The sequence below is a fragment of the Mus caroli genome, chromosome 11 (genome assembly GCF_900094665.2).
Source record: "Mus caroli chromosome 11, CAROLI_EIJ_v1.1, whole genome shotgun sequence".
NCBI lineage: Eukaryota > Metazoa > Chordata > Mammalia > Rodentia > Muridae > Mus > Mus caroli.
Window position 1 is genome coordinate 89,796,281 of NC_034580.1, and position 14,927 is coordinate 89,811,207.

Consider the following 14,927-nt stretch of genomic DNA (forward strand, 5'->3'; position numbering starts at 1 on the left):
TAACCAAGAAATACCCTGGTTAGATTTGTTTTTAAATAAACATACATTTTTGTTAAAAAAAAATGCACTGTCAGAAAATCTTGATAATTTGTTGATTTGGCTTTATTGTTTTTGTTGCCTAGCACTCCCACCAAAGGCATAGAAAACAAAGCTTTTGATCGCAATACAGAATCTCTCTTTGAAGAACTGTCTTCAGCTGGCTCGGGCCTTATTGGAGATGTGGATGAAGGAGCAGATTTACTAGGTATGACAGCTCCCCTAGAGAAATACCATACTGTTTAAACTAGATGTCATTAATGACCTGACTGAACAGTCATTTAAAGTGTCCCCACCTGCCTGACGGTACAAGGTGATTGATTATGCTTTAGGGATTACTTAGAACATTATTTGACATCATAAGAGTTTTAATGGAAAACATCTTTATATATAGAAATGACAAAAAATGAATTCACATTTAAATTTATACTTTTAATTCACAGTTTATTGATTTGCTATATTTCTAAAAATAGATACTGCAAATAAAGAACACAGTGCAGGGGGTGTGTGTTTGTGTATATGATTGGTAGTCAGATAGTAACTGGCTTATATAAATCTTACTGAGTTCTGTTGACCTTAATTAATTAGGCAATTTTAACACTTGAAATTTATAATTTACCTCTGTGGGAAATAGTCATTTTAAAGTTTGTGTTGAGTTAGGGTTATATTCTAATTTCTAGCCACTGCTGCTGTGTTGTTCCCCTCTCCAAGAAACAAAAACACACAAAAAAGTTTGTGTCATTGAGCACATACCTGGCCCAGGGTGGGGGTGGGGGTGGGGAGCTGGAGTACTGTATTCAACTCTTTCTGAGTGATCAGCCCTTTTGTGTGGTTTTATTGCAGAAGGAGTTGGCCTCTGTTCTGGGGTCTGCTAGATGGGTTAGTAGAGTAAAGCAGCCTCTTCAGTGTTCAGTTAGGTTTGACTGAAACAGCCTGCCTTAGCTGGGGGTGGGGGTGCACCCATCCCTTTAATCTCTGCTCTTGGGAGGCGGAGGCAGGTAGGTCTTTGTGAAGCAACCTGGTCTACAGAGTAAGTTCCAGGACAGCCAAAGTTGCAATATAGAAACCGTGTCTCAAAAAACAGAACAAACAAACACAGAAAGGAAAAGGAAAGAAAGGAAGGTAGAAAAGAAGGAAGCAAAGGAAGGAAGGAAGGAAGGAAGGAAGGAAGGAAGGAAGGAAGGAAGGGAGGGAGGGAGGGAGGGAGGGAAAAAAGAGAAAAAGAAAGAAAAACACGAAAAAAAACCCAGTCTCCTCTAAATTTTGTGTGTTTGCTTGCTTTCTCTGATGGCCTGTACTCAACATTATTAGAGATGAATAGTTTCTAGAAGATATGATATGGTACACAAAATCATAAAATAATCAACATTGGTTCCAACCTGTCCTGTAAATCTCTTAAGTTCCTTTCGGTAAGAAGTCTGTGACTGTAGTTCATGAGAATTAGCTTTAACTTATCTTGTTTGTAGTTGAGGTCTGTGTAGAAATTGAAGCCATGGAATATTCAACAATAATTACTGTCATTATATTAAATGACTACACTGTTCTCAAAAATGTATGCTTCTTGGGTGTGGTAAATATGGTATGCAGTGAATTGATTACATTAATTTATGCTAAATTTATTGATTACCAGTGATGTGCTTGACATTGTGAAGATTGTGTTTTGTTTTTAGTTTGTTATAAGTTTAGCCAGGCATAGTAGCACATACTTCTAATTCCAGCCCTCAGAGTGTAGAGAGAGGGAAACTGTGAAAGGCCAGCCTGAGCAACATAGGAGACCCTACTTCAAAAAGTTAAAAACAGTGTGATAGTGCATGCCTTTAATTCTGATACCCAGGAGGCAGAGGTAGGGGGGTCTCTGTGAGTTGAAGGTCAGCCTGCAGTACGTCATTAGTTCCAGACTAGTCAGAGATCTACAGTGAGACCCTGCGTCGAACAAACTACACAGCTGGAGAAATGATCCAGTGGGTAAAAGAAATGGCTGCTCTTAGAGCACCTACAAGGCAGCTCACAGTCATCTGGAACTCCACTTCCACAGGATCTAATGCCCTCTCCTGGCCTCCATGGGCATTAGCCACACACATGATGATGATGATGATGATGATGATGGTGATGATAATGATGATGGTGATGATGATGATATACCTAAGCTATGCCTCCCCACATAAAAGTCCTATGTAAACATATACCTAGTAACTGAGGTGTAAAAATCTGTCGATTTAACTGTTTATAAACATAGACTCCCACCTTTAAAATATTAGTAAAACTTTAGGTGAATTAAACGAATTCATTCTCTGAGCAAGACTCAGAATGAATAGTTCTTGAGGAAACTTTATATTTAAGTTTATACCTTTATTTTCAGTTTCACATAGGAAAGTTCTTTGAAAGTTTGGCTGATTGGGATGGCAAGATGGCTCAGTGAGCAGAGACACTGCCCAAAACTTGAGTTCAATTTCAGGACCCGTATGATGGAAGAAGAGAGTGGACTCCTGCAAGGTGTTGTCTGGCTTCACTGCCACACCATGGCATGCACACATATATGTACACAGATGTGCATGTGCCCACACACACACATATACAAGACAAATGTAATAAAAAGTTGATTGGCCTAGAAAACTTGACTCCCCAGCAAATTTAAGGACAAATTTAAAAAATGCTAGGAAAATTTAAAATTTATTTTAAAAATTCATATTGAAATTTATACATAATAAAATTCACTATATTTTGAGTATAAGACTCTTTAAAAATAATTTCCTTGAACCTTTTATTTTTGAAAGTTTCATAGATGTGTATATTGTGACAACTTCTACTTCATTACCCTTCTTCATGTCCCCTCTCCTTTCAACTGAAACCCTTCTTTCTAAGAAGCTCCTCTTTCGGCTTCCATGTCTTTTGTGAGTTACTTGTCTGAGCATGGGCTGTCTTTCAGTAGATATACCACTGACAAAATGACCTCCCACAGCCAGCAACCATTACCTGCCAGTAATTCTTCTGGGATGGAAGGTCTCACTCAGGCAACCACAGCTGCAGTGAATTCATGAGTGAAATGGCATGGCGCGTCCAGGCAACATCTTTTGCAGCAGATTCCCTTGTCTTCTAGCCCTTACATTCTTGCCATCCTCTTCCTCCTTGTTCCCAGCCTTTAGAAGGGTGATAAAAGTGTTTCAATTAAGGCGGAACATTCTACCGTTCCTTCTTATAACTTTAACAGGTTAGGATCCTTCCCGCCTGCAGCTAATAGAGGCTTCTCTTTTTAAGAACTGGGAGTACTGATCCAGTGAGCTCTGAGCCTAAATACATTCTTCCCTCTTGAAGTTGCCTTTGTCAAGTATTAATTTGAGGCTGTAATCCATCATTGCAGGCAGGTCCCAGTGGCAAGAGCTTGAGGCCACTGACTATGGCATCCACATTCAGTAAACAGAAGGAGATAAATGCATGCTTGCTGAGCACAGCATCTTAAGTTTTTGACAGATACTTAAAATTATGTAATAGCCACCAGAATCACTTATCACTATGTCTTTGCCATTGCCTTTTGAATGAAGCACCTAGAAGGATGAATGGTGTACGATCATTGCCTTATAAAGCCCAGCAATGAGTATGGCAAAATTTGAAGTCACTGACAATGTAACTTTCTTTTCCTGTCAAGGATTAAGCCACATAGTAGGTAGAAATAATGGTGGTCTTTTAGTTGAGTCAGGTATTTTCTGAAAGTCAGAATTATAGTTAAAAGCAAAATTCTTTGTTTTCCTTTCCGTGCTGACAATAAGGGATTACCTTACACTATTCTTTCCTGCTTTGCAGATATTGGCATATATAGCTCTAGAATATTCCAGATTATAACATTTAAATATATTAAAATGAATGACTTAACACCTACATAAATTCTGTTTGTTTGTTTGTTTTTTGGTTTGTTTTTCGAGACAGGGTTTCTCTGTGTAGCCCTGGCTGTTCTGGAACTCACTCTGTAGACCAGGCTGGCTTCGAAGTCAGAAATCCGCCTGTCTCTGCTTCTCAGGTGCTGGGACTAAAGGCGTGCGCCACCACTACCCAGCCTACAAAAATTCTTTAATCAAAGATGATAAATGAGGGCCAGGGATGGAGTCCAGTCAGCAGAGTGCTTCCCTAGCATAAAGAAGCCCTGGGCTCATCCCTACACTGCTAAAACCAGCTGTAGTAGCACACATAATCCCAGCACTTGGGAGGTAAAGACAGAACAACCAGAGTTCAAGTTTGTCTTCAGGGTACATGGTAAGTGTGCAGTTCACGGATCCTAATAAAGCTCACACAGCAGGGTGGGTCTGTGCCAGCCAAAAAGCTCCCTATCTCTGCCTGGCCGAGGAGCAAGTGCGTCCTCTGTTTCTTTAGATGGCGTTCACTTTGATAGGTTTTGTTCTCAAGCTTTTGTTGAGAATTAAGTTTCCTTTAATCACTGTACATATGTTCAACATGCAGATTACCTTTATTGGCATTTTAATAATTGAAAGAGATAACCTCAACTGTTTCCCTTCCCTTTTTTTTTTTTTTTTTTTGTTGTTGTTGTTGTTGTTTTTGAGACAGGTTTCTCTGTGTAACCTTGGCTGTCCTAGAACTCACTCTGTAATCCAACTGGCCTTGAACTCATAGATCTGCCTGCCTCTGCTAGGATTAAAGGCATATGCCACCACCACCTGGCTTCGTTTTCCTTTCTTTTTATTGATATCATCTTATTTAACTTTCTTATTTTGGATAACACTTTTAAAATTGCTTTCTTTGTAACTGCTCTTTATTACTTGGAAATCATACACTTGATTATCTATCTCCCAAGATGTTCTTTCTCTTTATTCATGTGGATTTCTTCAACTTCACTATCTATCTTTTACTAAGAATACCCCTCCATCCCAATCCCTGTTTTCAGATCTGTTGGAATTCTTTTGCTTCAGCCTCTTACTGCATGGGTTGTGGGTGTGAATCACCATGCCCAGCTTTAGGTACCTCCCCCCTCCCTGCCCCTCCCCCCTCTCCTCCTTCCTCCTCCTCCTCTTCCTCCTCCTCCTCTTCCTCCTCCTCCTCCTCCTCCTCCTTCTTCTTCTTCTTCTTCTTCTTCTTCTTCAAGGTTTATTTATTTTATATATGTGAGTATACCATCGCTGTTTTCAGCCACACCAGAAGAGGGCATCAGATCTCATTACAGATGGTTGTGAGCCACCATGTGGGTGGTGGGAATTTAATTTGGCAGTTAAGAGCTGAGCAATCTTTCCAGCCCAGGCCCCTTCCTTTCTACTTTTATTTTTATTTTTTTAAAAGTAAAACAAGGCAGGTTTATGGGGAAACTGTTCACAGGCAAGTTCAATGGTCTCAAGGACAGAAGTCACCATAGGGGCGTGGGGAGAGAGAACAAGGGAATAATACATGCAGACAGAGAAAAGGAGGAAAAGAGGAGAGAGGAGAGAGAGTCGTCCCTTCCTTTTTAAAATTAGAAACTATTTTCTGCCAATCCAGAAGCTTCCTGTTGCTCACTGTCCTCCCAGTTCTTGTCCTGCTTTTCTATTCTTGTATGAGACATACCTGTTACTTGCTGCAACCCTTTCTAGATACTGGATACAGCAGGGCATTGCACAGACCTCTCCAGTCTCTGCTCGCTGTTGTGCTGCCACTGCCATTCTCCACACCTGCCTCGTTCCTTTCCAGTCTTCCAGTGTGCTCAGGGGTTGCCTCTGATATTTCACATGACTTCTACAAAACTGTTGACTTAAACTATCCTTGTTGGGTTCCCATACTATCAGACTTGCCTTTTACTGTGGTGCACTTCCTCTGCTCTTCTTTCACACGTCTGTAGGTTTGCTTGGGTTGGTTTTTTTTTGGGGGGGGGGGCGAGGTGGAGGGTTTGTAGAGGGGGTGGAACGATGTATTTACTCCTGTTACTAGCTTTTTTCAGACGGGGTTTTACATGTATATGTATATAAATTAATTTTATGTTCATTGGTGTTTTGATTGCATGTATGTCTTTGTGAGGGTGTAAACTCCACCCACTTCAGTCCAGGACTCTAGACTCTTATTTCTAAACTGACCACTAGGCCCCCCTAAGATATGAGAAGTCTTGAGGGGTATGGAGGAGAAAGAAAGGGCATACATGCAGAGTTCAGACATCCCTTGCATATATCTGCCTGCATCTGATATGCAGAGTTCATTTAATCATCTCCATTGTCTTTTCCCTGAGATTCTCCGTCTAATAGTACTTCTATGTCAGTGAGCGAACATCTTGGCTGTCATTGAACTGTCCATCTAGACTCTCACTTTTCTCTTACAACCAGTCTTCAGGTCCTATTTGTCCTGTCTCCTAAATATTTGCTTATATTCATCTTCCTTATCTCTGCTTAAGTGGCATGTCCTCCAAAAATTCTTTTTTGATCCCCAATTAAAGCATAATTGTCCTTGAAGTGTGTGTCCACAGCAGTGAATTTCATGATGCTATTCCTTACGCTCCCCTGTTGTCTGCACTTCTCTCCCTGGATAGACTAGTCCGCTGTGTTGGGTTCAGCTGTGTCTTTTTTCCCTGCTGTTGCGTATTTAGCACAGCACAACATTTAAGTGAATGAATGGGATTGTGAAGTTGTCCTGACAGTTTTGTTTCACTTTAAAATCTGTGGTTTACCTTTTGAATAGAGTTCTTTAGAGTGTGCACCTCTGTAAGAATGTATACTTGTGGGTAAGATGACACAGGCAGCATTCCATCTCACGGAATTGCCGATAACTCAGATGTCATATGTGTGTGTGACCTTCTGTGGCCTGCTTAACAGTCTTAAATAAAAACTGCAGAAGAGTTTGGGTTTTTCCTTGGTTTTTGCTTATTTTTGTAGGCAAAATTTATGTGTATTTTATATTATTTAGACTTTAACTCTTGAATAGAGATAGGTCACTTCAAGCAGTATTTTTCATATAATTAATTACTTTTATTGGTATATTTCAAAATTATTTTGGATAATCCTACTTATACACTACATTTTAAGAGAATTCTTCATTGAGTGTGTATAAGTTTAAGTTATACTTTTGTAGTTATAAGATATGTTCTCAGGAATATCCACTTTTTCCTTTATAATATTTATACTTTTTATATATAGTTGATGTTTTTCTATATTGATTCAAGTTCTTATTTAGATATTTAGATATTTCTCATCTTAAAGTAAATGGGTTTAATTCTTGCTTCCTAAAAACAATCTAATTGAGTTTCTTATTCCTTTTTCTCTTGGGCTGCTAACCCAGGGGAATATTCTGGTGTGTATGTTTTTAAATACTTTCCCATTACTGCTTTCTAAGCTAGGTGTTCTTGGCTGCTGCTCTCATTTGATGCTTTCTCATCATATTTTGTTTTTTGTCTCCTGCCTGACCATTTTTCTTTGCATAGGTTTTTAGCTTTTATTGCTGCTCTAAATGTTTGAGAGTTTGTTACAGTTGTTATATAAGCATTTTGAGCAAATCTGAGCTATATTTCTTTTGTCTCTATACCTTTACTAAAAAGTTAGCACTAGTATTTAAGGAAAATTCATTTTGGAGATAGAATTTGGAAACTTTCAGGTTCACTACCCCAGTTTGTGGTGAATAAAATATGATTTTTTGTGCTATTTGTGATGTTTGAGAATATTTGAAAAATTATAATACACACAAAATAAGAATCCATATGTCAGCATTAATTTTTTTAACATTCCAAGTTGGTTTTGTTTCAAATAATTTAAAAATTATTAAGAATATTAAAAAACATTAACCTCATAAACTTCCTTTTTTTCTTTTTTCTTTTCTTTTCTTTTTTTTTTTTTTTGGTTGGGGAGGGGATATGGTTTTCAGGACAGACTATGTAGCCCTAGCTGTCCTGGAACTCACCGTAGACCAGCCTGACGTCAAACTCAGAGATCTTCCTGCCTCTCTCTCTTGAGTGGGATTAAAGATGTGCACCACCACTGCCCAACAGTAATTAACTTTAGAAATATATATTTTTTTTATTTTCCTGAATTATAAATATTGTGTCATTCTCCAGCATTATCCCATGACTTTTGGGTCGAGTGCATAGGGAGTTCTTGGGGTTGTTCTGCTGGGGCTGTTCATTTTCTGTTTTGTTTTGTTTTGTTCTGTTTTGTTTGTCTCCCCTATTCTTCAATGAACTGTTTTATTTCTTCAATCTCTTATGAAAAGCAAACAGCGTTATTTTTCTGAAAGATGACTATATTGGATCTTACACTAAATACTTATATATCTTGTACTATTTATTTAATATTAAGCACAGTTCTATAAAGTAACAACTGAAAATTATTATTTTATGTGTGGCACTTTGTAGTGTTGACTTGGAGTTTTCATTGTAATTAAATTCAATCTATTGTGAGGAAGAATTGGTGAAGTGGGCTAGAGAGAGAGATAGCTCAGCTGTTTAGAGCACTGACTGCTCTTCCAGACGTCCTGCGTTCAGTTCCCAGCAACCACATGGTGGCTCACAACCATCTGTAATGGGATCTGACGCCCTCTTCTGGAGTGTCTGAAGACAGCTACAGTGTACTCACATAAAATAAATAAATCTTAAAAAAAAAAAAAAAGAATTGGTGAAGCATTTTTAAGTATATCAGAGAGCATCTTTGTGAGAGAAGGAGATCATCTTTATTTCTGCGTTTTGCACATCATCATGCATTGAGTCATAACATTTGTGCGTCTAGATGTTTTTCTATCATGCATAAAACTTTATAGATTAATAATATGTTTTCATGCTGTTTCTTACATAAAACATTTCTTGTTCTTTGTTTTTGCTTTACATGGAATGCATGGGCTTTAAGACCATAATTTCTTTGGTAAGGTTTCATCTGCATTGGGGTTCTGTCTTCAGCCTTACTTCTTTCTGCTTATCTTTTATTAGTCATCTATCTAAGTTTTTAGGCAGAAGCCTACATAGCACCTATGATTTAGAAATAATTTTGAGCCCTACCAATGTTCATTTTTTCCCTAAATAATAATACTTCTTAAGACTATCTGGCAGAAAAATGTTGATCCTCCTGAAATATTTTCTATGAAAACAAAAGAACTGTAAAGAATTGGCCAAGAAGAGCTGGGGACTGGGGCTTGCATCAACACCAGCAGCTGTTGGGAAGCCGAGGACAGAAGATGACTTGAGCCGAGGAGACTGAGACAGTCTGAGCAGTGTAACAGAGCAGCACAGCAAGATCCATCTAAAAAACACAGAGCAGCAAAGAGATTTAGCTAACCAAATCCTCAGCTTTGGTCTGGGATGACTAGTTATTTATAATTTCATAGTCCATTCAGTAAATACATCAAATGAAGTAGACAAAGAAAAGCCAAAAATAATAGATCTTAGGACCATAGCTCCTATGTAATTTTTGATAAATTTATTTTCAAGGTTTTTATCATTTTTCTTTTGATAGGAATGGGTCGTGAAGTGGAGAATCTCATACTAGAGAACACACAGCTGCTGGAAACCAAGTAAGTATGAAAGGCTAACACAGGATAAAAACTTAGGAGTTCCCTCTGTCCACGCCAGTTTTTTCCTACTCATTTGACATGGCAGGCACTGTGCTGTCCTTCTCTTCTCAGCACCTGTGCACACAGAGATGCAGGTAATGGACACTTTATTGCCCTGATAGGTTTTATTGCTCTGGAATTTTTGTAATTTAGTTTTTATTTCTTTCCCACCACACAGGTATCGACATTCTGGATGTATCATGCACCTCTTTTCCCCTCTAAGATGTGTCATTTTCTTATTTTCTTTTCTTTGGGGGTTTTTTACATTTCTGCATGAATGTTTTTGCCTTCTACCCTGCCGATTCTGTAGAGCTATTCTTCTTAGTTTTATATTTTGGAGTAGTTTGTGGAGCCTTACGGCACTCAAGTAGCATGTTGGCGTACTTAAGAGGACAGGTCATTTGTTATATGAAGATACGTAGAGGGTCTACTTGTCAGTTTGCTCTGGCAGAGCAGTTTTGGAACAACCATGCCTGTCCACACAACACACCACTGCCTGTAAATGAGGTCACACCCAACATGTACTGTATCTCATACTTTTTCTTTTCAGCTTATTTCTAATTTAAACTACATTCTCAGGAATTACTGACGGCAACAACAAAGAGAATTTGACTATATTGTTGAATAATACCTTTGCTGGTTTTTTTTTTTCTCTTTGTTTTTGGTTTTCAGCGTTGGATTTCTCTGTGTAGCCCTGATTGTCCTGGAACTTACTCTGTAGACTAGGCTGGCCTCGAACTCAGAAATCCGCCTGCCTCTACATCCCAAGTGCTGGGATTAAAGGCGTGTGCCACTACTACCTGACTAGAAAGCTGTTTTTTAAGTTTAATCTCTCTTAATACTGATTTTTTTTTCCCAAAAAATTTTATTGGGGAAAACTACAAAACATTTACAGTACAATGTTTACAGTCACAATTTGTAGTGAACTCATTCCCCAAAATGTATTACAACTCAAGTTGACTTATCTTGTTACATTCAAAAACCTGCTTCTGTCAAAGTAGTCCAGAGTGCACACTCAGTGCTCCAACAGTACCTGCATGCAATCTAAAAGGCTGCTCATTCATCTGCCAGCCAGGAAAGCCGGGAGACATTCCTGCCTCTTTACACTGAAAAATAATACTGATTTTTTTTTTATTAGTGGTATATCTTGTATTATTAGGTTGGCAAGTATGAAGAGCAAACATTAAACTATGATTTTATGACTTTTCTCTATGAAAACAATAGGAAGAATATATTGTAGCGCATAGTTTAGTTTTATGATTTGGAAGGGCATTTGTAATGATGCACTTGAAATATGTATCTTTTAGAAATGCTTTGAATGTAGTGAAGAATGACTTAATAGCAAAAGTGGATGAGCTGACCTGTGAGAAAGATGTGCTGCAAGGAGAGCTGGCGGCTGTGAAACAAGCCAAGCTGAAGCTGGAGGAGAAGAACAGAGAGCTGGAGGAAGAGCTCAGGAAGTGAGTGTCAGCAGTTGTTGGAAGCCGGGCTGTGCGGCCTGTGACACCACAGCTTGAGGCTGTTTGCCATCTGCATCTACGGGGCTGTGGTCATAGCTACCTTGGGATACACTCCTGCTCTGAACTAAACGCCTTGCCAGGGTGCCACAAGAATTATAGGTATAACCCTGAGACTGAGACCTTCAGCACACTCAAACCAGGAATGACCAAGAGCTACCTGAAGAGAGTAAAGGGTCTCAGCCATTTAGTTGACTCTGCTATGAGCTGGCCTCCCTCTTTGTTTACCAATCTCTTAACCAAAAAGTCCTGTTTTATGTTTTGTTTTGTTTTCTTTTACTTTTTCCTTTCCATCTTGGTGTCAAAAGTTATAACTGTGGGCTGAAGAGATGGCTGAGCAGTAAGAAACACTTCCTTGCTTGCTTTTCCAGAGGACCTGTCTGTAACTCCAGGTTCAGGGGAGCTACACCTCTTTTTGACCTTTTCAAGCATGCACTTGTATGCACATGCACACACACACACACACACACGCGCACACACACACACACGCACACACACACACACACACAAAGAGGATAAGGTAAATCTTAAAACAAAAACAAAAAAAATCTTTAGGACTAGAGAGAGTGCTCAGGTTTAAGAGCACTTGCTACTCTTCCAGAGGACCTAAGTTCAGTCTCTAACATCCACATTAGTCATCTCACAACTGCCTGGTGCACACTCACATGCTCACACACCAATATAAACAAATCTTTAAAAAACAAACAAGAATCCTTAAATCTTCAATTTTTTTAAAAAAATGTATTATTTTCCTCCATGTAGCTTGCTTTTGTTGTTGCTTTCTGTTCCTGAGATAGCCTTATGTGACACAGACTGGCTTCTAATTCACTGAGTGTAGCAGAGAATGGCTTTGACACCTGTCCTCTGTCTTCCACCTCTCAAGAAGTGATAACAGTTTTCCAAGTTGAAGGCAGCAGTCTGCTACCCTTTGGGCAAAAGAAACGTAATCTTTTAGTGGTAAATAAAACGATTTACCTATTCTTTCATTATTTTTGGAGATGAATTTTGTTGTAATAATATTTTTTTTTCCTACTAGAGCTCGTGCAGAAGCTGAAGATGCAAGGCAAAAAGCAAAAGACGATGATGATGTAAGTTTATGATTGGGGACTGTTTTTCTTATAGTTTTTTGATATTTTGGGATTACCTTACTAATACTTATTTTAGAAATAAAGTAAAAGATAGATAGATAGATGGATAGATAGATAGATGCATGCCTTTAAAAGAAGACATGTTTCTGGGCCATGACTAAGCTGGCCCATGCTTCCATACGGTATCCACATGCTGTATTTTCTAATGCTACACGCTCACTTTTTCTCAGTGGTTCAGTACTCTGACCTGTGTTAGCATGCTATTATGTTTAATTTTTTTGTTTTGTTTTGGTTTGGTTTTGGTTTTTTTCGAGACAGGGTTTCTCTGTGTAGCCCTGGCTGTCCTGGAACTCACTTTGTAGACCAGTCTGACCTCCAACTCAGAATTCCACCTGCCTCTGCCTCCCAAGTTCTGGGATTAAAGGTGTGCACCACCATGCCTGGCTTCTAATTTTTATAAGGTAAGGTTTTGTTAGGCAGCCCAGACAGGATGGGGGGGGGGCGCATGTGCACACACACACACAAATTAATTAATTAATTTTGTGGGTTTTGTCTGCCTGTTTGTGTGCCACATGTGTGCTGATCCTTAATTAATAAAACAATTAATTAAATTATTTAGATGGGCTTGCAAGATGGCCCAGCATGTAAAGGTACTTATTACCAAGCTTGATGACCTGAGTTCAATCCCCAGGACCACATAGTAGAAAGAGAGAACACACTCCCACAAGTTGTCTTCTGTCCTCCATGTGTGTTTCAGAATGCATGCATCCAGACACATACATACATAAATATGTATCACACACAAAACACATAGACAAAATAAATAATACATGTAAATGTAATTTTTAAAAAACCTAGAATATTGCCAAATATATTCTCCACCCCAGAGGAAGTCATGATCTGTTATCGTTTAAGTAAAAAAAAATAATTTCATCATGTAAATACGTACACATTGTTCTAATTATCATGAACTGTCACCCTTTTCTCAGACTACAATCAGTCACCTCAAAAAAAAAAAAAGAATCTCACTTGAGTGATTGTCTTCAGTGGGCTGGTCTGTGACATGACTGAGGGATTGTCTTAATTGCCAGTTGATAAAGGAGAGCCAAGCCTATTATGGGCAGTACCATCCCTATGCAGATGATTCTGGCACTATAAGAAAGTTTACCAAGCATGGGCAAGAGAGCAGGCCAGCAAGTAGCATTGTTCTGTGGTTTCTACTTCAACTTGTACTTAGGTTTCTGTCTTAACAACAAAACATAGAACATAATAGTACAAGCCTTCTGGAATGGAGACTTGTAGATTTTTGGAGTTTGGGTTTTTTTGTTTTGTTTTGTTTTTTATACCTACTCATGAGGGGGTATTACTGTGTTGCCTTTTTTGTTGTTGTTGTTGTTTACTTTTTTGCTTTTTGAGACAGGATTTCTTTGAAGCCTTGGTTATCTTTCAATTAGCTCTATAGACCAGGCTTCTGCCTCCCTAGCCCAGGTATTAAAGGCCTGTGCTACCATCCACTACCCAGTAGAATTCAAGTCTTTTGTTATTTGTGGATGACTTTTGTTTGAAGAGGTGGGCTAAATTCTGAGGCAGGAGGACAAAGTAGGAAGACTGCTAAGGTTTGAGCAAAGCTTCTGTCTCACTGTTCTATGATTTCAGTGTTGATCTAAAATATACATGCTTCTCTGAACAAAGCAAAACCCTATTATTAAACCTACCTGCTTCCCCAGAAGAAAGCTGAGAAATCAGCAGGAGAAGGAAGTTAACTTGGGCATGCTTTTTGGAGACTTATTTCTGTCTATCTTCCATGTTCATATCCTATTCTCTAGCAATAATTCTGACTTAATTCTTTTAAAGTCATTGAGTTCGAAATAAAGAAATGCTTAAAAACTTCAGATTTGGTTTAAGTGTGAGTCTTAATACCAAATCACATGTAAATTCCCAGAGTGATTTGCTATCCTCTTGTTATAGAGTGACATTCCTACAGCCCAGAGGAAGCGGTTTACCAGAGTAGAAATGGCCCGAGTTCTCATGGAGAGAAACCAGTACAAAGAGAGGCTGATGGAGCTTCAGGAAGCTGTGCGATGGACAGAGATGATCCGGTCTGTATGAGAAGTGTTCTGTTGCTTCCTGCTGTTTCCTTAGATGCATGTGTTCTTCACTGCCAGCCAAACCCTGCCTGAGTGTTTACTAGGAGAAACCTCAGTTAACATTTAGATTAATAATAGAACAAGATCGGGGATGTCCCACAGCTTTAGGTGTCTGAGATAGTACTGGGCCTTAGAGGATAATCTCATAACTTGTAAGAGATAATTGTTGTCACTTAGGAATAATGGTCATTTTTCCAAAAAAAAAAAAAAAAAGGAAATAATATTCTCAATGTCAATTTCACATGCAGTATATGAAAATATATATAGTATCTTCCTATTAAATATACTTATTTGACTGCACCTTTCTTTCTCTTCATGTAAAATATATGTTCCTTTGGCATCTTTCAGTCAATCAAATCTGTGTTTTTATCATTACTATGTTTTAATGGTTCATACTCATGGAGTTAAGTGCCAGTGTGTGCATACAAGGCAGTATAGTCCATAGATCTCCAGCTATTATAGATATAATAGATCTCCTGCTATTCACTCTCCATACTGTTAGCCTCTAGCAATCACTCTTTGCAATCACGCTGACTTCTTTTTTTTTTTTTTTTTTTTTGGTTTTGGTTTTTCTCGTCAGGGTTTCTCTGTGTAGCCCTGGCTGTCCTGGAACTCACTTTGTAGACCAAGCTGGCCTTGAACTCAGAAAT

The 14,927-nt window shown here is 38.6% G+C and overlaps 1 protein-coding gene across 14 annotated transcripts in view; it reads left to right on the plus strand.

The window, feature by feature from the left end:
• The window catches only part of Spag9 (sperm associated antigen 9), a 129,084-nt gene that overhangs the window by 77,360 nt on the left and 36,797 nt on the right, over window positions 1-14,927 (plus strand). For 7 of the 14 annotated variants that reach the window (XM_029483614.1, XM_029483616.1, XM_029483617.1 and 4 more), the window contains 6 exons: window positions 123-244; window positions 7,273-7,284; window positions 9,429-9,486; window positions 10,833-10,985; window positions 12,079-12,130; window positions 14,099-14,229. In XM_029483614.1, coding sequence (XP_029339474.1) covers window positions 123-244; window positions 7,273-7,284; window positions 9,429-9,486; window positions 10,833-10,985; window positions 12,079-12,130; window positions 14,099-14,229 — 528 coding nt within the window. The remainder of the gene's footprint in view (window positions 1-122; window positions 245-7,272; window positions 7,285-9,428; window positions 9,487-10,832; window positions 10,986-12,078; window positions 12,131-14,098; window positions 14,230-14,927) is intronic. The other 7 variants (XM_029483615.1, XM_021175540.2, XM_021175541.2 and 4 more) reach the window with 1 other exon arrangement.